Below are 26,330 nucleotides of genomic sequence, written 5' to 3'. Positions count from 1 at the left end.
TTGTGCATACCAGCGAAGAGAGAATGCTGATAAAGACAGGACACATAGTACTTATGTTCATTTCCTTTATCGTTTGAAAGGAGCTTGTGTTAGGATATCACTCCGTTTTAACGACACATTTGAGAGCTGCAATAATCCCAAACAGTAGTCCTAAAAACAGTGGAATTTGTTTCATATCTCGAGAAGGACATCACACGGTTTGAGCAAATGCAATTAATTTTTCATGTTGCGATAGTTTTTGGTGAAGCTTCGCACAACTGTAGACTTTAGCTTTCATTCATAAAGAGAGTGGTGTACTACCCTATTGTATATACTGCAAATGACACAAGAAACCGGAACAGGTAACTGAAATGGGATTTTCACAGACAGGGTTGGATCAAGGGCCCAGTCTGTGACAGCTGACTTCCCAATCTGACTCCCCGATCAGACCTAAATGGGCCTTTCCAGAACCAAACGTGATTGCATAGCCAATTATTTTTCTGCAAGCTACAAAATGGAGGTCCCTTCCACATTAATTTTGGCTTCCCCACTTAACTCTCACAGGTTCACTTGACTCCTTTAAGGAGCAATAAGGGTGTTCTTATTTTGTATACACGACCTAACAATGATCAGTGACATTAAGGCTCACTTCATTCATCTGCATTGCCTGCAATCATACATCTTTGCGTACACAGCCCCTGTGCTTACACTCATGCAGTGTAAGCCCACATTAGCCCCAGCACTGTAGTTGTGACGTCACAAACAAAAGTGACTTGGCCCTCAAAAAGAAAAGGGCTTTTTTTCCCAAGCATACAATGTGCTCTTTCATCACCCCTCCTACTCTCTTGGCTTTCTCATTAATTTAATTTGTTGAACCTTATATGGAGGACAATGGAGAGAAAACAGGGCCGATGGGTTTACTGTAACTGACATGGCAAGTTTTCAAAGGTTTTTGCTGCCCAGTCCATTTCCTATAAACCTTAAATGGCCATAACATTACATTACATTCATGTGGTGGACACCTTTATCCAAAGCACAATACATGAATACCAAAGGTCATTTGAACAAATACAAACACAGGTCAGATGAAGTACAATTTTTCCTTTTTTGCCCTTCCCTGTTACTCTGTAAAGCGTCTTTGGGATATGCTTCTGTGAAAAGCGCGATACAAATAAAATCGAAATGGATTCTATCATGAAGTAGCAGCTATCTATCGCCATGAGCATCAAGTCTAGTTCACACAGTAAAGCTAAAGCTATGGCCAAAGGTTAAGTCAGAATTGTTGTGGCTTGAGAGGCAAGTGAGGCACGACTAAAAGAGACACAATAAAGGACTTACAACATCAAGATCAGGATATATTTAAGTGCTACATAACCAGACATTAAGGTTTGTATTCAATCAAACCTGGCCTGTAGAAGATGGAGACTTACGTTTTTAGGTGACCACTGTTTTAGTTTGTTGTTGAAAGGTCCCAGGGCCTGTGCCTCCACCCAAAGTGCTGGCAGACTTTTTCATACATTAACTCTGCCAGTAGGAAAATCAATTATCATGACAGAGTGGAATTACTTTGAAAAAACTTACACCTGTGCCACCTTGTTTTGCTAACAGATCTTAGAGTAGCTTTCATGACCCGCCGTATTGCTCTATTGTGAATTAAAAAGGACGAAAGGTGTTTAAGAAGGGTGCTAAATTAGATACCTTGGACTATGTTTCTTTCCTTTCTAGGGTCAATGTAGCTCGAGTCAGCTGGGTGATAGTCCCTGCACAACAGGCTCATAATTAACACGTCTATTGGTAGAATAGGATGAAAGAAACATTCAAGAAATATGTTGAAATAGGCACATTTTATTGTAATTGTTCACATGCATACATAAGAAGTTACCGAATCAAATAGACAAATTTGATCTTCACCTATAAATAAATGGTCATTTAAAGTAAATATTAGAGAACAGCCAACATTCTTCACAACTTTTATGTGATGAGACTAAGTTATTTGCAAAGAAAACGTAAAATGTGAAGGACCCGGTACCTGTTGTGAGAATGGGCGGAAAATGAATGGAGAATGTTATGTAACAGTACACTGAGTACGTCTTTTGAATTTTATTGAAAATGTAAATAAATGCACACCCAATCATTTTCTAAACTCTGGCCCTGAGCATCATAAACTTTCCCAAATACCTCACTTATTTGAAGCGTGAAGTGTACGTTTCTGTTTTTTGCGCATCAAACCGTTAAACCTCAGAACTCACAGTCGGGCCCAATGATGCAGACCCCTGCAGGTCACCTTCAGTCTTTTCTCTCCAAAGGTGTTAGAGACTCTCCGTAATTGAACAATAAAAGCACAAATGGTTCACGCACTAAACCTGGAGGCCGCAGTAATATTTAACAGTCCAGTGTACTGGTACTCCGCGTCTGCCTGGAGGTAAAACGGGGGAATTCAGCCATAAGACTGCAGACACTTTGAACTCAGGGCTTGACTCACTGAATTGACAGAAGTCCCAGCTGACAGAAAATATACATTTTAGACTAAGTTGTCCTTGAAATTGCAACTGAGAAAATTAATCAAATTTGTATACAGTATATTGTGTGACTATTAAATTATTATGAACTCATACTACCTACTTTCCCAGATTCACCTGTTTTAGTGTTGTATTCTATGCTTTTTAAAACATCATTTTACCTTGTGAAGCTTTTTTTGGAGAATGAACTTAAAAAAAAAATGGGATTGCACAAAGTTCTGTGCTAATTCACTTTAATCACAAGATCTCCCCAGTCCGCCAAGGGAACAGGGTCGTAGGCGGTGTATCCCCAGCTAACACAGGTAACTGGATTAGATAGGGTACCATATACTACCAAATTGGGAGAAAATGGGAAAAATCTGAAACAAATTATAAAATAAATAAAAATAGTTGGCCAAGTCAATTTATGTGACTTGGCCAACTATCAACTAAAATCTCCGCCCCTCTAAGATTCCGCCTTTTGCTCACTGCGCTTGTAGTTCCTTTCCTCAAAAGGACAATCATGTCATTGTAGTGCTTTCTTCTGTCACAGTGCCTTGTCACACACCTGTGCTTTGTGAAGGTACATACACATATCAAAAATAGCACCAAAAGAGAGGAGACCTCCCTCTTTTTTTTCGCATTCCAGGTCACTTGGGCTATTGTGTGACTTCTAAAATGGTTTGGAACCGTGCCTCTTAAAAACTTCCGACAGCCCAATGAGCAACGAAGACCAGCCTCACGCAGCGTGATAGCATTGGAGGAGTGTTTACTTAATGGGGCGTCCTTCAACTGGTGCTGAGGAGCCTGGAACAATCTGTGGACCTTTTCAATTGATTTTCACAATGTAATGCCAGGAATCGGAAAAAGAAGAGGGCAAACAAGGCCTAATTTGTCAAACCGTCAGTGACTGAATCATCCACTTGCATTGTTGAGTGAGAATGCAGAAGAAGTATGCCGCTGCTCCTAAATAAAATGTTTTGCAACATACTCCTTAATGCTTAAAAACTTAACGCTTCCTCATTTATACACACTAACTAAGGTAAACAGGAGATTCTGGCCATGGGTACAATTTTAACTGTGAGAACAGGACAAATCCATCCCAAAATAAACAAAATGCTTCCTTTGACAGGACATGAGCTTTAACCTCTGCAGAAGAAAGATTTAACCAAGCTTGTGAAAGTAACGTGTCAATGATTAAGTGCAGTTAAACCAAAGCTTTAAGAGAATGCATGCAAACATACTATTTTTTTAAACCAGTCAAAAAATGAGATTCAAAGTGAAAGCAGGCTAAATGTATAATTTCCCTAAAAAAGTAAAACTGAGATAGGATTGGAGAAGAAGGATTGTAGGAAGAAAAGGTTTTCAGTACTTTATTGTTTGATTACGTCTCAATGGCTATAGGCATTTTAACCCTTCGAAGAGTAGATTTGTTGGAGTGTTTTATTTATTTCAAAATTTTAAGTCCGTGTTCTAGAAATCCTTTGCATTCAATTACCAGTAGTGATGGTTACATCAGCATTTAGAATGTTCAGTTAAGAACATTCTAATCTCACATATGTAATCTTACCCAATTTACAGGGTTAACAAAAGAATAAACAATTTATTGTACTATGGCATATTGCATTAACTAATGATATGATATTTTAACAGATAATTAACACAATTTAATATGTAGACAACTTCTGGGGTTTCAATGCAAGATGTAACTGCCAGTCCAGACAAGTGATGGCAACTGTGAACACTTGTGTTCTCCTGTGAAAAGGTACTACTGTCAGCTGGGCACCTTTTGCTGCTAATCCTCCAGTGTGGTTTCTGCAGTAGCTGGAAGGAGCTGTCTCTGGACTCCTCCAACACTGGCAGCCCAACTGCTAGTTCCCAATGAGCAAAATACAAATATTTTGCTATTTAGCTGACGCTTTTATCAAACGCAACTTACAGTTGAGTAGACTAAGCAGGGGACAATAACCCCTGGAGCAATGTGGGGTAAAGGCCAACAGCTGTGCGGATCTTAACATGGCAACACCAGGGCTTGAAACTCCATCCTTCCTGGTCCCAGTCATGTACCTTAGCCACTAGGCTACACGCTGCCTGCAAAAAGATGGAATTTAGATGCCTGGAGGAATTAAAATCTAGGTTGAGAGACACTTTGACATGAACAGACTAGGATATCCAAATACATAGCCTGGCTATGTCCAACAAAATGTAGGTGGGTTTTCACCTGAATACCTAGATGATGTTTCAATGACTGTTCACCGACATTTCACAACGTAAATATTCAATGGGTGTGGGCCGGTATGCAGGAAGAATATAGGGAAACTCTTAATATATATAAATGCATTTTTGACTTGAGCAATGCAGAATCATTAGTTACACCCTCAGAAAAAGTAAATAGGTAGGTAAAACTTGACACTGACAATTTTCATCTAGTGCTTCCTACTTTTTATAAACGACCAAAATACAACACATTATTACGACATTTTTTTTCTCTAAATAATAAAATGATTTGGCTTGTCCTATTACAAGACAGAAGTCAGTATTTTTTCAGTCAGTATTTCTCAGTTAGCGAGTCAGCTGTAATATCATTCACAATATTAAAATTCTTGGAAACTCCTTCTCTGTCTCTTCCATGGATCCAGAGCACTGCTTGTCATGTGTAGAAAAATAATAGAAAAAGTCACCTATGAGTAAAATCCTAACGTTTGACCCTCCCACCGGTTAGCGGGAGAGGTTAAGGGGCAAACTAGTTTCAGTGCCCTTCTGGTCTCTTCGCACCATTGATCGCAACTGCTTCAGCCGAGCTGAACACTGGAGAGGAATTGTTAGCGCATTTGAGACGAGAAACGACCACAGCTTGCACCAGCGGTGCTATTAGTCATGCTTTAACCGACTACCTCCACACTTTTCATTTGAAATCAAAGAGAACTGCATCATATCAGGCCTCCTCTCCAGCAAGAGCTGTGAGACTACAGCAGGACGATATAAAATAATTGACTAAAGTGGAGGTGTAATTCAAGGGCTGTTTCACCGGGAGGCCTTCACCGGGAGCAGCTATGCGATGCGATTGGGTTAATGCCGGGTTCTGGCTGTTTTGTGCGGTGCTGCTTGGCTGTATCTTGGCAACAGCAGGAGAGTTCCCAGCCGCAAAGAACTCGGCCCCAGTGGAGGAAATACCGTCCAATCACAGCGCGCTGGATGGCGGACATGGGGCCAGTCATTCGGGGGTCCAGATCGTGTCCTTCAAGTGGCACCATGTGATGGTTCCCTACATCATCGCCTTATGGATATTTGTGTCTTGGGTTTCCAAAATGGGTACGTAACGCAGGATTTATGAAGCTGGCTTGGTGTCCTACACATCACTACATGTGAAATGCAGGCAGCTGCTGGTTGAGCTGTCAATCAGATGCCCTCGGTCAGTGGTCCTCACCTCTAGTCCTGGAGAGCCGCAGAGTGTGCTGGCTTTTTTTTTTGGCTACCTAAATAGCAGCAACCAGTTCAGACCTAAGAAACCATGTGAGGTGAGTTGACTGGATAATCAACTGCTTTCTTCCATCGATTAAGTGCTGAGTAACAAGGAAAGCCCACACACCAGGACCAGGAGTGGGGACCACTGCCCATAGAGATAGGAGGGTTCTTTGAGGAGAATCAACGGTGTCCATATGGCCATGAGATAGAGTAACCAATTGCTATAATACAATTGTTATAATACAATCATACTATATTATCATTTCAGGACAGAAAACCTATTTTAAATAGCTAAAATATTTGATGAAGTAATCATACTCTAGTAAGCTAACATGCTCTCTTGGTTCATTATAACAACAATAACCAGTGCCTGGAACACGGACGCATCCTGTGGCAGACTTGTTGGAGGGTTACAGAACTAGCCTTAGAAGTACATGGCAGTGACTTCTCTGGACAGTCTTGTGCTTGCAGTCCGTTTGTGCAATCGCCATCTGTGCATATAATCTATGCTTTTATGCAATAATCAAAATGCAACAGGATCACATAATTCAAAAGGTAACAAGAAACCTGAGATAAGTACATAGCTTTAGACGCTTCAGGGACACATATATTTGAACTTCTGATTAATATTCTGAATGATTTTATTCAATTCCACCTATCAGTGTACCCTTATACAGCACTGTAGGTGCACCCGAGCTAAATGTTTCTTTTTTCCATTATTGCCAAACAAAATGCAAAAACTGAGAGAAAGGTAATGGAACGTTTGTTTGTTTTTTTGTTTTTTTGAGGGGGCACACACCAAAAACAGTTTGAACGGTAATGACGCCACTGACTGTAGGATTGATGATTGACAGTTAAATGTAACGGCGCTCTCAGAAATAATGTGACAGTGGAGGTACATTTTTGCTCTTCAAGGCATCAAATTTCCCAAATGTACCCTGAAAGTACACTGGTCTCTTTGGATACAAATTAATACCAAATTAATACCTCGCTGGCTAGGTACAGTTTTATGCACCAATAGGGTACTGCCCAGCATTTGAGTGTAGGAGGAAGTGGAAGAAAATTGAGTCCAGTGGAGTCTTTAAGGCTCACCAGAGGAGTGTGAAGAGTTCTCACAGATCTCATAAAATGTCCCCTTCCACCTCAGGTCACACAATTACAGCACAATGTTTTGATGGTCCCTGTTTGTCAAGACCCTTGGAATCACCTTACTAAACCCCTCCTCCCAAATTGGTGCCCCCAGTCACAGCCTTGTCAGTCACTTATTTGTTTATCTTGTGGCTGAATACTAACCCGTACCATTAGATACACAGATTTAGCAATGTGTGACATTGCGTGAAAAATAATTGACAGAAACATGATTTCCAAATAGAGGAGTGGGTAGGCCTATAAAGAAAAACATATTGGCCATTTCAATTCCATTGATCAACTATTGATCAACTTCAAGTGTTTGCTAGAGTTGTGAGTTTAAAAAGTTGTGTCAGAACCCGGAATAGTTTTTAGACAATCTTGTGACTTCAATCTTAACTTCTAAGATGAAGCAGAATACTGTTTAAATCCCCTTGATTTCTGTGAGTGTTCCAATTTATTATCTACTGACCTTCACTAATGAGGCCACAGATTTAGCTTATCTACTTTTTAATAACATGAGAATTATGAGAATATTTGACAAATAGGAGAATGAAAACTTTTTCATCTACCACAACTTGATCATAATTACCGGATTAATTGGCAGCTATGGGATGGGTCAAAGAATACAAAAATCATTTTTTTACACGGAAAGGTAAATTATCAAGTTATGTTGCTTCCCTGAAACAGTTGAACATTAACAGGTTTTTTTTAACAATGGTTCCACAGTTGTTTCAATATTTATTATGACAAACATTCTACCATAGCTCTTGAAAAGTCATAATTGTCATAATTTCGTAATTAGAAAAACAATATAAGCTTTGTTAGTGTTTCCCGTGTTTTGACTATCTTTGAGTGAGCTTTGTTGAACCAGTCATTCAGAGTCAGACCCTGCGGTCTGGAGTCTTTAGTTTATCACGTCAAGTTCCTGCTGAGCTGACCCTCTCAGTTTTTTACCCTTGACTCTGAACTTAACTGTAAGAGGAAGTTTGAAGTCTCTGACGTCAAACAGGTGAAGGGATTGCATCATAGCAGTAATAGATTATGGGCGGGGATGGAGCTGGCCTGTCTTTCATAGGGGTCCAAGGAATGATAAGACTCATTTCGATTTTAAAGATACCATACATTTCAGCATCAATCAGATAAAAAATTATAGGCCTCTAGCGTAGTGGTTAAGGTACATGACTGGGAGCCACAAGGTCGGTGGTTTGAATCCTGGTCTAGCCACAATAAATGATCTGCACAGCCGTTGGGCCCTTGAGCAAGGCCCTTAACCCCACATTGCTCCCTGCCCACTGCTCCAAATGACTAGGATGGGTCAAATGCAGAGGAAAAATTACCCCACAGGGTTCAATAAAAGTATAGTATATTATATGACATAATATTACAAGTTAGTGTCTATGCTTGGGTGTTCAGGGGGCTGCTCATATGGACGCACCACACCTGCCGCACCCCAGCTAATTCCGCTTCTGATTAAGGCACTTTATATTGCGCTTTGGATAAAGGCGCTATATAAATGCCTGCCATTTACCATTTAAGTGGGGCGACATGGCTCAGGCAGTAAGAGCAGTCGTCTGGCAGTCGGAGGGTTGCCGGTTCGATCCCCCACCCGGGCTGTGTCGAAGTGTCCCTGAGCAAGACACCTAACCCCCAAATGCTCCTGACGAGCTGGTCGGGGCCTTGCATGGCAGCCAATCGCCGTCGGTGTGTGAGTGTGTATATGAATGGGTGAATGGAGAAGCATCAATTGTACAGCACTTTGGATAAAGGCGCTATATAAATGCCTGCCATTTACCATTTATATTGCAACCTGCCGTTTAGCTCAAATTCATGTGGTGGTTGGGGAATATATGACTACTTTATACAACATTAAATCTTATGGTTTGTAAGTTATAGCTGTTGTGGGAACTCGTAAAATTCACAGTATACTAAGAATGTATATCCATCACTATCACCATGCTACTGCATGGAACCTCTTAGCTTGAGAACTGTCCAAAGTCCCCTGCAGATTTATAGCAGCATTGGTGCCTGAGTTACTGTTATTTTCTGTTCCTGGGTTCCTGGTGGCATATCCACAGGTAAGACCAGAGAAATTATTGTCACTGCTATTCCTTTTTGCAGAGGTTTCTGGCAAGGTCATCTTGAATTTCAGACAAGAAAATAGTTTGTCCAATTTGTATATATGTGACAACGTATTTGTCAATACCTTACCAAAATGTAGGTTGCTCTATGGTTACCAAGCAGCGCAAATTAAATTAAAATCAAAATAGCAAGTATTAAAGGTATTAAAATGAAACACAACAGTCCCCACCCACCTCTGGTCAGCAATTTCACGATGATTCACCCCCATCCCCATCCCCATCCCCATCCCCCAACACCACCTGCAGTCGGAAGGTCACCTTAGCGTGCATCACCATGATTTATAATCTGGGCAGCCATCTTCATCGGCAGGATTATAGCATTCAGAGATGAAGGTGGCAATTAGGCTGCTTACCGTGTCAACAACCATGGTGTTGATGTTGCCGGTTGTCCTGTAGTGGTGCGGGACTTCTCCGTAAGTTACTGGAAACTGTTCTGGAGTGTGGCGACCCCTGATAATGCAAACATGTGACACCAAGGAGATCTTGTTTGATGGCTAGGCCAGTCGTTAAAAACAGAACACAGAGCAGATGGATGTGACCTGTGCACTGAAATAATGTCAAAGTAAAAGAGACAAAAAGATCAATGAAATGAATGAAATGACAAATTGACAACCTGAACAGCAGCCACTTGAATAGAAGATTTTCAAATGGAAGCAAAGCTTTTCAAATTGAAAGAGACTTTTGTACCATACGGTGCATGCGGTTTGAGTAAATCATGTGTTAATCTTGTGTGTTCACTGCAGATCTCTCCTATAAGACCACAATGATCTTCAGTGAATGGATCAATGCATGTTTTTGTGAATTCAGGAGGGTTCACTGACTGTACTATGGTTGACTGCTGCTGAATATGGTGGTGTGAACCACACAACATGAACATTACCCACAAGTGACTATTCTCTAGTTATGTAATGCGATGGCTTAAAAGACACATACTGGCATTTGAGCATTGGTGGTGAGCATAGCTGCCTTCCAAACCCGTGGCCGTGCATGACTGGGACCTGGAAGTTAGGAGGTTGAAGCCCTGGTGTAGCCACGATAAGATCTGCACAGTTTTTGGGCCCTTGTGCAAGGCCCTTAACCACGCATTGCTCCCAAGGTGCCACACAGTGGCTGCCTACTACCCTGAAGTAACTAGGATGGATCAAATGAAGAGGACAAATTACCCCATGGAGTACTTCTCCTTCTTTACTTTACCTTCTCCTCCTCCTTATTTTGCCTTCCTCCCTCCACCCCTCCCCCCCAAACACCCTCACATCAAACTCAGTGTTTCCTCTCCTCTCTCCTCAGTGTTTGAGCTGAACCACAAGCTGACCAGCGTCATCCCGGAGAGCGCTCTCCTCATCCTCATCGGCTTCGTCCTCGGGGGGATAATCTGGGGCGCGGACAAGGTCCAAACCTTCACCCTCACCCCCGAAGTCTTCTTCTTCTACCTGCTGCCTCAGATCATCCTGGACGCCGGCTACTTCATGCCAAACAAGCTGTTCTTCAGCAACATGGGAGCCATCCTGACCTTCGCCATTATCGGCACCTGCTGGAACGCAGCCACCGTTGGCCTGTCGCTGTGGGGCGTGTACTTGGGCGGAGCCATGGGTAAGGGTAATTCGGTCTTTCCTCACGATGAGCATTGTTTGCTTCTGAGATACCAGACTGAAAAGTTTAACAGAGTTTTTTTTTTTTTTTGATAAATGTTGCCGGGATATTGTGTTTTGTTCAATGCTCTCCAGTCCACTCCAAAGTCACTAGGGCTCACCTCAAGCACAACCTAGGCCAGCGGTGTCAAACTCCAGTCCCGGAGGGCTGCAGAGTGTGCAAGTATTTGTGGTTTCCTTTCAATCAGCAGCCAACTAAGGCCTTAGGTTTGAGGTATGTGGAGTCTAGTCAATTAATAACTTACGTAAATTAATCGCTGGTGCTGAGACACACTGCAACCCTCCAGGACTGGAGTTTTACACCCCTGGCCTAGGCCCTACTCTTGTTGGTACATGTTGTAAGTCAGCTGTCGCAGGGCACAATATTTGGTTATTGCTACATTAGTTAGATAGTGCTATCTTGAGGATATAATATACAGAGGAAATTAGGAAAAATTCCACCACACAGGGCACCAGGAAGTGCAATAACAAGGAAAATGCTGTGCCTTGGCGGAAGAAGTCGTTGAGTCGTTGCCAAACTTGGCTGCAAAGATATGATGTCAGAGTATTTTGGGGAAAGAAAGACATCTATATCTTTGTCTGTGTGAAGGGGTAACAAAATCAGACCTACAAAAAGAAAAAGTAAAAATATGTTGCATAGATATGTAATGTATCAACATATGAGTGAAAAATATAGGTATCACACGGGGGTAACAGGTTATCCTTCAGAGGTCTAAGTTCATGACCATTGTGTCCTTCTTCAGAGGTCAAAGTTCATGACCCTTCTACTCTTCTGCAGGAGATCTGGAGATTGGTCTGCTGCAGTTCCTGCTCTTTGGGAGTCTAATTGCAGCAGTGGACCCTGTGGCAGTGCTTGCTATTTTTGAAGAAGTTCATGTGAATGAAGTTCTCTTCATCCTGGTTTTTGGGGAATCCCTCCTCAACGATGGTGTGACAGTGGTTGGTCATTTGCTCCTACAAACCATAAATATTCACTTTCCAACATTTCATATGAGATCTCAGCACTGTTCTCTTCATTCTAAATATAATTCTAAACTTCCCTCAGTGCATCAATTGAATTGCATTTGCTCTCAGAAGTCCATTATGATTCACAAATACAAAGAATACCCAGCAGTGGATTTTTATTATACATTGTGTACCATATGTTTTTAAGTAGATTGCTGTACAACCCGGATCTACACACCCTTGGTTATGTGTCTTTTTTATCAAATTCCTTTCAGGTGCTGTACAATGTCTTTGATGCTTTTGTGACTTTAGGAGGGGAGCAAATCGATGCTGTGGAAATAATCAAAGGCATAGGTAAGGGACCAGCGGCAAACGGTGCACTATTTGTTCGATCCGTTTGATTCCCTGGGCCAAAGTGACTAAGTAATAATGCAAATATTATGAAATCTATGAACATTGTTTGATCTAGACAAAGCATTGTGATAATCTGTGTAAATTCAGAACTTGTTTTATGAGTGCTACAATAGGCGTTGTTTAAGATGACAATGGCCAGACTGTGTCCACCAATGAAATGGCATCACAAACTTGAGTATGTCAGTTCAAAGGCTACTCTAATAAATGCAATGACTGCCTCTGTGCTTTAAATGTCACGCAAAGTGATATTTCTTTTTTCTGTTCATTTTTCCTCTGCTAGTGTCGTTCTTTGTGGTAGCGTTTGGCGGGGCCTTGGTCGGAGTTGTCTTCGCCATGCTGCTCTCCCTCTTGACCAGGTGCACGAAGAATATCCAAATCGTCGAACCCGGGTTCATCTTTGTCCTCTCCTATCTCTCCTACCTCACAGCGGAGATGCTGTCTCTGTCTGCTATCCTGGCGTGAGTGTCACCCAAACCAACCTCCTTAATTTCATAGTTGCACTAATGTAAAATTCCATTTTAAATGCCAGAAACCTTCACCCTCTTTTCAGTGCTAAGGATGTACACTAAAAAATTTTATGCGCCGTATTGGATTACAGTTTAATTGTTGACAAAACAAAGGCAGGCTTCATTCATAGGAAATGACAGTGTTGCTGTAATTGTTGGATTTGTTAAAGTCGATCTGGTTCGAGACATGTGTTTTCATTTCACAAATTTAGACTGACTTTAAAGACTAAAAATGGGATTGCATATATTGTAGGATCACCTTCTGTGGCATTTGCTGTCAGAAATATGTCAATGCAAACATGGACGAGAGATCGGTGACCACGGTGAGATACACCATGAAGCTGATGGCCAATGGATCAGAGACCATCATCTTTGTCTTCCTGGGAATCTCTGCCATCGATCCCAACATATGGGTGTGGAATACTGCCTTCATTCTTCTGACCATCCTGTTCGTCTTAGTGTACAGGTTCATAGGTAGGGCACTCTCTGCGATGCTAATCTTCTTCAGTCGTGCTGCTCAACCGTCAATGCAGTTTGTGTGTAGACATTTGAAGAGAATGAGTGCTGCTTTCAGTCCCTGTTTCCTCTAAATGTTGTGTGTTTTGTGAGGAGACCTTGGCCATTGCTTGCTGGAATGAATAGGTACAGAGTTGACACAACAAATACCACAGTACCAGAATAACAGGGGTGTCATGTAGCTCAGGGAGAGGTTCCACAAGATGGAGGCTGAACCAAGCCACAATAGAGAAAACTGTTTGTTTAACTGTAATAAAGCATGTCAACACTGTATTGTACATGTTAATCTGTTTCGGGGCCAGTGTCTACAGCGGTCTGGCCCTTTTCCACCTGTTATTTTTGCGTAACCCGTTAGATTTTGGGAGAGCTGGATGGACGACCTGACCTATTTCCTCTTTTGCCTGTACCTCAGGAGTGTTTGCCCTTACCTGGATTCTGAACCGGTACAGACTTGTTCCTCTGGAGGTCATCGACCAGGTGGTCATGAGCTACGGTGGCCTGCGGGGGGCAGTGGCGTACGGGCTGGTCGCACTGCTGGACGGGAATAAGATCAAGGAGAAGAACCTCATGGTTAGCACAACTCTGATCGTGGTGTACTTCACTGTCGTCCTACAGGTGAGAGATGTGCTGTATCAATGTATATTCCATAAATGTCTTTGTAATTGGAAAAATACACTCTGACTGTGGCTATTGTTTTGCAAGTGTTATGACTACTGAATGATTGAGATGTTTGAGCAATTTTAATACATCTGTACTTTGCCGCAGGGTGTAACCATGAAGCCTTTGGTGAAGTGGCTGAAAGTGAAACGGGCGGCTGAAAAAGAGCCTCAACTGATTGAGAAGCTTCAGAACAGGGTAATGCTGACGTTTAATCCCACCTTTCTGTTCAACGGTACTCATTCTTTTTCTTAATTCATATTCAAATTTTAGTTTATATATATAATACATGTAATATATATATGTGTGTGTGTGTGTGTGTGTGCTGGAGTGCAGAGCAAAAACAAACAAACAAAAAAAACAAAAAAACAAATGCGTCACTGTCCATATACTTATTTATTTATTTACTTTTTCTGCTGTTTCTTTCTTTGTTTAGGCATTTGACCACATCCTCATAGCAATCGAGGACATATCAGGACAAATAGGACACAACTACATGAGAGACAAGTGAGTGAATATTGCATTTTTATTTGACGTAATTGCAGGAACTGTCCTGCAAGTCTGGGATTCCTTGCAATTTTCTGTTTATATATTGTTTCAAAGAGGCCAATTTGTAATTTTTGAGAGTGGCATACTGGTGAAGATTGCTATTCCTTCAAAGGACAGTTACAGAGGTGGAGAAGGCTTAAATGTTTCAACTTGATTGACCTAAGCACACATTTCTGGAATTCTAAGCAAGAATCCTTTCTTTCAGAAATGAGAACAGGAAAAATACCGTACTCATAAGGACATATCTCATATTTTTGTTAAAAGTTAATGTTAACATCATTTCCTCTACATATATTGGTTGAATGGGAAGTTTGTATAGCTCTCTGTGCTTCACCTCTTTTGATAAAATCTCCCTCTTGCAATTATTTCATGAAAATATTTTTTTTAATGTTTATGCTGTATTGTTTACATATTGTAACTCTGCCACAATTAGGTGGAACCACTTTGAGGAGCGGTGGTTATCTGCCTTCTTGATGAAACCAAAAGTTCGCAAGTCACGGGATCACCTATTCAATGTATTTCACCAGCTGAACCTGAAAGATGCTGTGAGCTACGTCAAGGAGGTGAGTCTGTCACAGAAATACGACTACAGTCTGCCTGTGTAATAATGCTAAAAGCCAAAACAGGCACCAGGTACTGCTATAAAGAGGACAAACTTTGTACTCTCAGTAATCCTCTGAACTGAAAGACAGGATTGAAGAGTGGGTGTAGAACTGCAAACTATATGATAGAAATAATAACAATAAAGTCTATCTCATCATCAAGGGTGAACGCAGAGGATCTCTGGCCTTCGTGAGGTCAGACACCGAAGCTAACGTGAACTTCAAGAAGATATTTGGCGCCAATATTTCAGATATGATGCCAGAAGGAATGTGTCACATATCAGACACGGATTCAGATCACTCGCCAGTGTCTTCTCTTCCGTAAGAACCCGTGTTTCTCTTTATTATTTCTGCTTATTATTTTTGTTCTGCGTTGAAATTTAGACTGTAGATCCTTCAAAATGTGAAGATGGATTTTGAGATCAGACCCTAGTACAGCTGCCCTGAACTCAATTTAGATTTGGTGCACCCATTTTGAACGTTCTCACTCGACTGAATGGGTGTTGCATTGGATCTGGAGTGTTCTTGTATTTGTATAGTTGATCAACCATGAGAATAGATGATAGATGGCCTTCTGTAGGTGTAGTAGATCACTACTAACACATGTATATGGGGCTGATAACCCCTGATAACACCCATTCAATCGAGTGATAACATTCGAAACAGCTCTTTGGTGGTTGTAGAGAACAAAATGCAGTGCTATATATTAACTGTCAAGTCAAAAAACTATACATATTAGGCCTTTTGTCAATGTGCGTTTGTAGACGGGACAGTGTGCCGTCTGTGTGTCTGGACATGCATGAGATGGACATGAGGAGGCAGAGCATGAGGGAGCCAGAGGACGTCAACACGCACCGCCTGCTCCAACAGCACCTCTACAAGGCCAGGAAACAGGTACACACACACACACACACACACACACACACACACACCGCCTGCTCCAACAGCACTTCTACCAGGCCAGGAAACAGGTACACACACACACACACACACCGCCTACTCCAACAACACTTCTACAAGGCCAGGAAACAGGTACACACACACACACACACATACACACCGCCTGCTCCAACAGCACCTCTACAAGGCCAGGAAACAGGAACACACACACCGCCTACTCCAACAGCATTTCTACAAGGCCAGGAAACAGGTACACACACGCACACACACACACACACACACACATACACACCGCCTGCTCCAACAACACCTCTACAAGGCCAGGAAACAGGTACACACACACACACACACACACACACACACACAAACACACACCGCCTACTCCAACAACACTTCTACAAGGCCAGGAAACAGGTACACACACACACACACACACACACACACACACACCGCCTGCTCCAACAGCATCTCTACAAGGCCAGGAAACAGGTACATACACACACACACACCGCCTGCTCCAACAGCACTTCTACAAGACCAGGAAACAGGTACACACGCATACACACACACACACACACACACATCGCCTGCTCCAACAGCATCTCTACAAGGCCAGGAAACAGGTACACACACACACAAACACACACACACTGCCTGCTCCAACAACACCTCTGCAAGGCCAGAAAACAGGTACACATACACACACACACACACACACACCGCCTGCTACAACAGTATCACTACAGGGCCAGGAAACAGGTACATGCAACACTAAAAAGTAGCAAAAATATATCTTTGGATTACTTCAAACATTAAAGACCCTTTCTGTTGGATGCAAGGTGGTAAACATATCATATGGCTACGTATTAGATTCAAATTAACATGATCTTGCACTGATTTTTCATGCCCTGGAAATTGGTTCATGTTTACCAAATCCTGGTACAATACCTCTACTGAATTTGCACGTATAATAACGACATGATACAAACAGACATGTTTTTGAATGACAACCTTTTTGTATATGAGTAAAATGACTGACAGGCTCTGCCCCCCTCCCCTCCCACTGACCTGCATCATCATGTCTGACCTGCATCATCATGTCTGAACTTCATCATCATTTCTGACCTGCATCATCATGTCTGAACTTTATCATCATTTCCGACCTGCATCATCATGTCTGAACTTCATCATCATTTCTGACCTGCATCATCATGTCTGAACTTTATCATCATTTCCGACCTGCATCATCATGTCTGAACTTCATCATCATTTCTGACCTGCATCATCATGTCTGATCTTTATCATCATCATTTCTGACCTGCATCATCATGTCGGAACTTTATCATAATTTCCGACCTGCATCATCATGTCTGAACTTCATCATCATTTCTGACCTGCATCATCATGTCTGACTTGCATCATCATGTCTGACCTGCATCATCATTTCTGACCTTTAGCATAGACACAGGTACAGCCGGAGCCACATCAGTGTCAACAAGGACGAGGACGAGGTCCAGGAGATCTTCCAGAGGACGATGAGGAGCCGTCTGGAGTCCTTCAAATCCGCCAAAATGGGCGTCACCCACAATAAGATCAAGCACCCCAAGAGGGATCAGACACAAAAGGTCAGGTGCATTTTACCTAAAAACATCCCCTACACTACATTACTGCACATCCATTTGCCTATACTGCATTTTGCCTGAAAACATCCCCTTCACTACATTACATCTATTTGCCGAAACGGCATTTCACCTGAAAATATCCCCTTCCCTGTACTGCGCTGTTTCATCCAATTCAGTGTGTTTAGTGAAACATCCATTGCCATACATTGTACTGCATTCATCACCATTGCATCTAAATGATCTATTATCCCGCATTGCTTTTATTTTACCAATGCACGTTTGACTGAAAACAGTACAATTGTTTCTGACTTCTTCTCTATCTCTATTTGTCCTAGATGCCAAATGGAAAATCAGTCAGTAAAAGTAAAGGTCATCCCTTCATGGATGAAGGTAACATTTTGCTTACCTTAACATGTTCATGTTTTATTTATAGAAGCACATTCTGTTTGTGTATTTTTAACCACTGGAAGATCACACATTTGAATGTACTCTGGCTTTTTGGTTTTGGCTACTTCTGGGTAGTTTCCACGGTCACTATTTTCCAAAAGGAAGACAAGTTTTTATTTAATTTAAGCATGATTTTAGGCATTAGTACTGATGGTTGACCTGTTGCCTCCAGATTTTGAATTCTCGGATACTGATGGCGCCCATGTGGGCGATAATGCGGATCATACGGCATCAAGAAGGGGAATGCCCATGACCGTGTCATATATGGCTGGAGGTAAAAAAGCCCCAACAAAAAATACTTTATTTTATCTTTGGTCTCCTCAGAAAAAACTGCTTATTTTCATTACCTGTGAACACTTTTTCAGATATTTTAGACACCAAAGCACCAAAGATACAACAGCTAGTGCAGTAATTTTCCACAGGTATAGTCTCCAAATAAAGTTAGAGTAAAAGATGGAATTTAATAGCCGCAACAAAATGTGGAAAATAAATAATGGCAAACAAAAAATAAAACGTTTTTTAAAAATACAGTTTAAAAGTATATGAAAAAAGCAAAACTTAAAAGGTTGTATCTGCTTGGAGCCCTTTCACTTTGGTATCTTTGAAGCTCAACATCTCAAAACCACAGTGTGCAGATAGGATACATCCCAGATCATGATGTGATTATCCTCCTCTTCCCTTCATAGGGGGCATTGAGAACCCAGCCTTCATGCCGGACGCTGACCCTCAGTCGCCCCCCTGGGAGACCCCCCCCTGGCTGGCCACGGCGCAGACGGAGAACGTGGTCGCGCCCTCCCAGAGGGCCCAGGTGCGCCTGCCCTGGTCGCCTAGCAACCTCCGTCGCCTAGCGCCTCTCCGCATCAGCACGCGCTCCACGGATTCCTTCCTCCTGGCTGACGCGCCGTCCACAGACGAACCCCCGCCTCCGTCCCCCTCCCCGTCAGACGGGTCCCCGATGTAGCCCTCGCCCCCCTGCCACGCTCCACCTGTACGTTTCTCAAAGATAAAACTCATACAAGATAATGCACAAGCCTTCAACCAAATGCATACATACAAAGCAAACTGCCCTGATGTAAAATCCAGCTAGGCCCGTTTGACCAGTTCAGCTGGTCAAACTGGCCATGAAATGGTCAAGATGAGTATGAGCTGGTCAACCAGCATGACCAAGCTGGTCATAAAGCTGGTCTAGCTGGGTATGAGCTGGTCAAACATCTAGTGCTAATAACTTGTCTGTTTCAAAGCATAACCTGAGCTGGTCAAACCATGTCAAGCTCGGAGCTGGTCAACCAGCTACCAGCTGTTTCAAAACCCAGCTTGAGCAGTTTTTTTGAGCAAGGTGATGTACACCCTAAACTTTCTTGTGTTGTTTATTTAAGACACAGCAAATGGCCTGACCATATCCCAACACCTCCGGAGAGTAAACGGGTATTACAGTGTAAACTAAAGGAATATATATTATGTATCCAAATAAAAGAATTATATGCATATAAATGGAGAGACTGATAGATTTATTTAGCAAATTGTTCACTTGTGTAATTGTTTGAGAGTTTATTGTATATTAGACAAATCTGTACCAATGATTTTGAGTTTCTTGCCTCTTGATCTGCACATAAGGCCCTGCACTGTCAAGCATCTTTATCAGAAATTATTCATTCCTATCCAATTGTTACAAATATATGTTTTTATTAAAGAGACAATTATGTGAAATTCTTTTTGAAGCTCTAGACCTCCGGTCCTCACTCCTGGTACTGGAGAGCCGCAGGGTGTGCTGGCTTTTGTTTTCACCTTAATATCAAGAGTTAAATTTAATCAACTGCTTTCATTGTGGATTAAGTGCTGAGTGAGAAAGAAAGTCAGCACACCCTGCGGCTCTCTAGGACCTGGGTTGCCGACCCCTGCTCTAGACCAAGACTAAGAACTGAAGACTGTACTTTCGTTTTGTGTTACTTATGTAATAAATTTGTTATTTATTCAACAATGGCCTTTTTATGACAAATGAAACTGCCAGAACAAACCAAAGGTAAAAGGGATACAACAGTCCGCCAGAAACTAAAGTTCCAGCAAATGACAGATAGTTCCAGTATGTAGTTTTAGATGCAGATTATACATCAGATTGAGATGAACAGACACCTCACATGCACGCCTCACAAAACATACAATTCAGAGGGTGCTCTGCTGCCAAAAAGAATGTGTATGTCCTGTAGTCAATTGAGCGCGTACTGGTACTTTTACACTCCCTAGTGTACAAACCCAATTACTACAAACTGAAATCTGTGCTATCTTGCTTAACGAGACAGTTCACTTTTTGCGCTTCCTGGTATTATTTCAGTTTCCGTGTATGTTTTAAACAGTTTTTGTGTGTGATAAAGGATATAGTATTTTGTATTTTTAGAAGTTTCTGATGACCTGCTGCTTTGCAGTGGCAGATCTAGGACATCTTGGGGTTTAAAGCAGGGATCTTGGGGTTTAAAGCAGGGATCATCAGGGTAATTTGTGCTACTGATTGGCCAGACTGTCTCGCAGGTAAAGGGTGGAAAACTAGCAGTTCTCGGCCCCCAGGAACCGGGAGTTGCTCATTTCTGATAATGCACTTTTACACATTCCTCCAAAAGAAAAACATTTTCCATTGAATGTCATTCTCTAGCATTATTTCCTATGGTGCTTGTAACCTGAGACCACTGTATTCAAGGCAGGAAGCAGTGGCACAAGATAAAACTAACTGTTCATAATTGTTAATACATGCTATACAAGTAATCTGTGCATTGCAGTACAAGCTGCTTCAGTGATTTCATGTTTTTTCTGAGGACCTCATGGTCCCTGGCCCCCAGTTTGGCAACCTTTGATGAAGGGATGAGACCTTAATGGGTAATTTTAGTGCATTATACTAGGGGCCTATTTATATAAACAAATCCTATGTGTATATGCATGGTTTTTGGGCAGGCATTTAAAAAGACAACAGATGAAAAACATACTTTCATAGGTCGTTTATTCAGCTAAAAACGGGATACAACAGTCATCACAACAGTAAAGTCCAGTGTTCAAAACCTGACATCACCTGAAATCACAGGTAGTGCCAGTATGCATTTTCAGATACAGATTATAATCAGATTTTCAGATACAGATTATATATCAGATTGAGATTTTGATGTGATTTAACATTTGTGTATTTGTAGTCCAGAAGGACAATTATTTGTAATGAATTTTTAAGGTAATTCAGATGCAACATTTTCATTCCCAAAATCAAATCCCAATTTCTCTGATTACATTAAAAAAACAGTAGAGAACTGCAGCCTGCTGCACCAGTATAACGTAAATTTGGGTGTAAAATCCACACTAAAGGTTACGTTGTAACTAGTTAGTTTAAAACTTAAGTTGTGTCTTTGATCGGTTGCATTATTTATCCTTATGCTACATTTTAGCTAAATTGACAGTAAACCAAAACATTGTGCCCTTCTAACATCAATCATGAAGTTATCTCAACGGCTGCATACAGCCTGTAGGCTTCCACCATCTATTCTAGCTGGTGGCTCTTTATCGGCTTTTCATGGATGCATTTGGACTGCCTTAGCAATGTTTTTTTCTCTTTGATATGTACAGTTCTCCAACAATTGAAATAAAGTCTTTATTATCACCTCTAATAATTTACGGAGTAATTTAATCCTTTACTCAGAGTGAAGGTTTGTTTTTTTCTGTATCTCTGCTTGCTGAAAGCAAGCGTACATTAATCTAATTTTACAAATTAAAGCGGTCATCTATCTGGGAGAATGCACTGCTAGTTTATACCAACAAGTTTGCCAATCTTTCTCATTGATGCTCTATTTTAACAGCTGTTTTAGGAAAGACTTTACACCTAGTAGGGAGCAGGTGTATATTTTAAGTTGTATCTTAAGTCTATGTCGGAAAAAAATCAGTTGGTACATTAAGCTATGGTGTAACTCTGAATTTATGTTCAAATTAGCCTACGTTTGGACTTATGTTATACTTACGTTACACAGGCTGCTGAAAAATAACAGTAATACATGCATTATTTGACCCCAAACACTCACCATTCTCCATAGCAGCAAAGGTAAATATGAAAATATAGTATGACTAATTCATATGGTTATGTCTTCAGGAATCTTTCTCTCCCACACCTTTAATTCAGAGCATACTCTAAAATCTTAAAAGCACAAGGCTTAAAGAGAAAATGAGTGTAAAAATGTACAGAGTGCTTGACTTGAACGGGGCCGCGGAGTCAAAGATGCTGGGGAAACAATCCCAGAAGTTGTCCTCACTGCAACCTGGAGTGGAAGTAGTAGTAGCAGCAGCAGTAGCAGCAGTAGTAGTACTGGCCTTAATGGTGAAGGCTCTGGACTGAACATCCACTGAATTCAGAGTGAAAACCATTACCATGTTCTCACCTACAGTCAACAAAAACATACAAGAGCATACTGGATTAATGACATATACAGTAATGCTGAATCACCAAAGATATAGAGGTGAATATAACACAATTTTACTGCTATGGAATTAATTATTAAAGCAAATTACAGAGCGAAATGTTGCAATTCAATGGAGATCTGTGGAGAGTTCAAAACTAAAGCTTGTAAAGCAAGGTTTTTCTATGGGTTACTTGGTGCTTGCAAGGCGTTGAATGTATAGATTTACATGGTAACCATTCACTTGTTTCCAGTAAAGTTGAATTATTTTCAAGCTTAAACTGAGTAGAATAGTAGTAAGTAGGAAGTCCTTAGATAGATATCTTGGCATTTAAGTAAATTTTACATGAATTCAGCATTCTGCATACAATGAGTTTACAACAATATAAATACAAAAACCTAGTACTACATTGCAAGTGCAGCCTTTTCGATAGAAACATAGCTTGAGGGGTTGGGAGATCACACATTTATTTAATGAAGAAATACCATTCACAATTAACTTTAAAAAACTAAAAATTTGAATTAACATATGGTGTTTCCCCAGAAAGCAGTCAGACAAATGTTTTTGAAAGTCAAATGGTTTTTGGGAGCAGGGGGAGGTTACGGATTGCAAACCTATTTTTTATAACTGTTGGGGTTTTTTTCATTTCATGAAAAAATAATTTAATAATGGTTATGCATTACATGGGGTAATAACTTTTAAATAAACATGAAATAAATTAAAATGGCAGCAATGGCGTGCTGAAAGCCGGGTGGTCAGTGTTAGTGGCAGGGCACCTACCGGCGGTGTTGATTGACAGGTCGGTGAAATTGGCCCAGCAGCCCTTAAAGGCCACCGTGGTATTCCCCTGCAGTTCCCACACACTGCTGCTGTTAGACCCTTTCAGCTTGACCGTGAGTGTGAGAGAAGTGACCCCGACCGACACACAGTTACCCTGCAGGCACACACACACTCTTAACCGTGGACAATACTCTGTGGATTATTGTAACTTTCTGTTTCTTTACGTTGTGATCCTAAAGATGAATATGGACTATGCAGTCTATGCACATAGCATTTTACTAACATAGGTTTATAGTGGACATATGTTTTACATGGGGTGCCATCATACATGGAGAAACACAAAGCTTCATGAAGGACAACAATTATGCATGCTACATTTGTAAGTGGTGGTTGATTAAAGGCTTAAACACACTGGATCTGCGGTTTGCAGTTATTTACATTCACACTTTCAGTCTCAAGAGTGCCATATGGATTTCAACCTTAAATACTAAAATCAAAATGGCTGCTTTAGTATTGTTTTGAGCCCCTATAAAAACCTTACTCAATTTTCTCAATTTTCTCAACCAAAGCCAAAACCTGTTGGGGCTTGGGTAGACCGACTTCATATTGGGCATGGAACCGAAAGGGTTATCAATGCAAAATTTTGAATGTGTGACAGAATGTAAACCTTCTTCATTTCTTTGCATGTAGCATCTGGTAATGTAGACATTCGGTCTACACACCCACAGGGACACAATCCATCCTCAACCTCACCTCTTCATCCAGGGCTACGACGCTGGGTTGCTGAATGAGCAGGCCTGGATGGCCGCTGGACTCCGGCTGCACCATCACCTGCAGCCTGGCCACGGTGGACACAAAGCTGGGGGCCGGCTCCTCCCTGCTCACCTCCTCACTGGCAACCTGGCAACCACAGCAAAACCCAAACACTGTGTCAGTACCTAACCCTGCCTGCTGACCTATCCCCCCTGTAATCAAAACCCAAACACTGTGTCAGTACCTAACCCTGCCTGCTGACCTATCCCCCCTGTAATCTTAACCCAAACACTGTGTCAGTACCTAACCATGCCTGCTGACTTATCCCCCCCGTAATCTTAACCCAAACACTGAGTCAGTACCTAACCCTGCCTGCTGACTTATCCCCCCCGTAATCTTAACCCAAACACTGTGTCAGTACCTAACCCTGCCTGCTGACTTATCCTCCCTGTAATGTGGAGTTCAGGTTCAGTTCTGTCTGCAGACCAAAGGGGCAAACGTGGAAATGAGTTTGCAGTGATATCAGGGTGCTATAGAGGAAAAGAGGAGATCTTTGGGGTGTGTGAGGCCATGCTTAGCAGGCACCAGTAATAGATCCTCTCTTCAAAGTTAGCAAAATTACAAACCTACCTATATACAAAAGGTTATATGTTGATTAGTATGTTTTACTAAATGATACATAAACTGAAGTGATCACTTTATTAGGTAGACCTGTACACCAGCTTATTAATGCAAATATTGAATCAGCCAATAAAAGCATGCAGACGTGGCCAAAATGTTCAGCTGTTGTTCAGACCAGATGTTAGAATGGGGAGGAAATATGATCTAAGTGACTTTGACTGTAGAATGATTGTTGTTGCCAGACAGGACGGTTTGAGTATCTCAGAAACTGCTGATCTCCTGGGATTTTCACACAGAAAAGTCTCTAGAGTTTGCAGAGAATGGTGAAAAAAAACTAAAAACATCCAGTGAGCAGCAGGCAGAAACACGTTGTTAATGAGAGAGGTCAGAGGACAAGGGCCAGACTGGTTGAAGCTGACAGGAAGGTGACAGTAACGCAAATAACCACACATTACAACAGTGGTATGCAGAAGAGCATCTCTGAACACACAATGTGTCAAACCTCTAAATGGATAAGCTTCCGCAGCAGAAGACTTAATACGTCTTAAAGAAATAATAGAAATAATAAATACCTAATAAAGTGCTGACTGAGTGTATGCAAAACATTTATCTAGACAGATTATGGCCCCATTTATATATAATGACATATCAGCCTTGTCTTCACAAGTGAATTAATGTAAGAATTCTTCTACAGAAGTTCTATATCACATATCACTATATTCTGTATACTCTACTTATACTTGAGTTTTTGTTTTTTTTTCAAACCTTTTGCACATGGGTAGGAGTAGCCTGAATTCATCATCTGCTCTCTCATCCTGATGTTTTTGATTAGTATTACCTCAAGGTTAGAATAATCATTTTAGTCAGGCCAATGTTGAAAGTGAAATACCTTAGCCGGCACGAGTACCATACTAATACTGGTCGCCTTCTTCTGTAGAGATTATAGACTTGAAAGAAAATCTCGGACATGATCTTCACGTGTTTCTCACCTCTTTCCATGTAGGATCGCTGGGTGGGGGTGGTGGGGGCTGCACTCCCACGGAGGACACATTGAACCCGATGGACTGGCTCAGATTTCCAGACACGGCTGCCTGGCCCACACTATCGGCAATGTTACGCAAGTCGTTGATCGCCGCATCTGAGAAATAGGAATTATTTTTGTTAGAACATCTTATAATAGGAACGATACAGAACGGTACATTAGCTAATGCCAAATTAAAAAGATTATGTAAAAATATGTGGTAAAATATGCCCTGCTATGAATAAAGTGAGCACCGGAGGGTAGGATTACTGTTCATTATCCATATGTTCATTTCATATCGGAAAAACACGCCACCATATGGGTAAAAAGACTCAACGAGGTTGACCTGTTAGGAGATCGAATAACAAAATAATGACCCCCGCCCCCACCTGCGTGGAATTATACCTTACAAATACAGGTATGAGTCCACCGGCCCATTCTCTTTTTGCCTCCTGGTGTGGCTTGTGAGACAATGTAAGCTCTTCGAGAGAACTTTTGACTGTTTGTGAAGAAAAGAAAAGCTTGTGTTCAAGTCTACCTAACAAAGTGCTCAGGAGGAGGATGGCAGTGGCGCTCCTTCTGAGGAGATCACATCGGGGCGAGTAATGTGGCGGCCTGATGGTGACTCGGGAAATGGGCATGAGCCCTGCTAGACTTCCAAGCTTTCGGCTGGCCACCCTGGATGGAGCTGCGGCCCACAGGGTCACCACAGCTCCTC

The 26,330-nt window shown here is 41.6% G+C and overlaps 2 protein-coding genes across 3 annotated transcripts in view; one reads left to right on the top strand and one right to left on the bottom strand.

Moving 5' to 3' along the window:
- slc9a3.1 (solute carrier family 9 member A3, tandem duplicate 1) overlaps window positions 1-19,822 on the top strand; it is a 20,716-nt gene extending 894 nt beyond the window's left edge. The window contains exons 2-16 of the mRNA XM_061254564.1: window positions 10,499-10,801; window positions 11,639-11,799; window positions 12,081-12,159; window positions 12,500-12,677; window positions 12,979-13,199; window positions 13,654-13,856; window positions 14,007-14,096; window positions 14,335-14,405; window positions 14,881-15,010; window positions 15,213-15,370; window positions 15,814-15,943; window positions 17,407-17,574; window positions 17,907-17,961; window positions 18,191-18,292; window positions 18,705-19,822. Of these exons, the coding sequence (XP_061110548.1) occupies window positions 10,499-10,801; window positions 11,639-11,799; window positions 12,081-12,159; window positions 12,500-12,677; window positions 12,979-13,199; window positions 13,654-13,856; window positions 14,007-14,096; window positions 14,335-14,405; window positions 14,881-15,010; window positions 15,213-15,370; window positions 15,814-15,943; window positions 17,407-17,574; window positions 17,907-17,961; window positions 18,191-18,292; window positions 18,705-18,979 (2,324 nt within the window). The 3' untranslated portion in view covers window positions 18,980-19,822. The remainder of the gene's footprint in view (window positions 1-10,498; window positions 10,802-11,638; window positions 11,800-12,080; window positions 12,160-12,499; window positions 12,678-12,978; window positions 13,200-13,653; window positions 13,857-14,006; window positions 14,097-14,334; window positions 14,406-14,880; window positions 15,011-15,212; window positions 15,371-15,813; window positions 15,944-17,406; window positions 17,575-17,906; window positions 17,962-18,190; window positions 18,293-18,704) is intronic.
- Window positions 19,823-20,987: 1,165 nt separating this feature from the next.
- Window positions 20,988-26,330, bottom strand: part of LOC133136561 (fibrocystin-L-like) — a 51,519-nt gene continuing 46,176 nt past the window's right edge. For both annotated transcript variants that reach the window (XM_061254175.1, XM_061254176.1), the window contains exons 75-78: window positions 25,581-25,729; window positions 23,971-24,117; window positions 23,218-23,371; window positions 20,988-22,418 (exon numbers count right to left, since the gene is read on the bottom strand). In XM_061254175.1, the coding sequence (XP_061110159.1) occupies window positions 22,171-22,418; window positions 23,218-23,371; window positions 23,971-24,117; window positions 25,581-25,729 (698 nt within the window). In that variant the 3' untranslated portion in view covers window positions 20,988-22,170. The remainder of the gene's footprint in view (window positions 22,419-23,217; window positions 23,372-23,970; window positions 24,118-25,580; window positions 25,730-26,330) is intronic.

This window comes from Conger conger, chromosome 9 (genome assembly GCF_963514075.1).
Source record: "Conger conger chromosome 9, fConCon1.1, whole genome shotgun sequence".
In the NCBI taxonomy this organism is placed as follows: Eukaryota; Metazoa; Chordata; class Actinopteri; order Anguilliformes; family Congridae; genus Conger; species Conger conger.
This window is presented reverse-complemented; position numbering and strand designations above follow the sequence as displayed.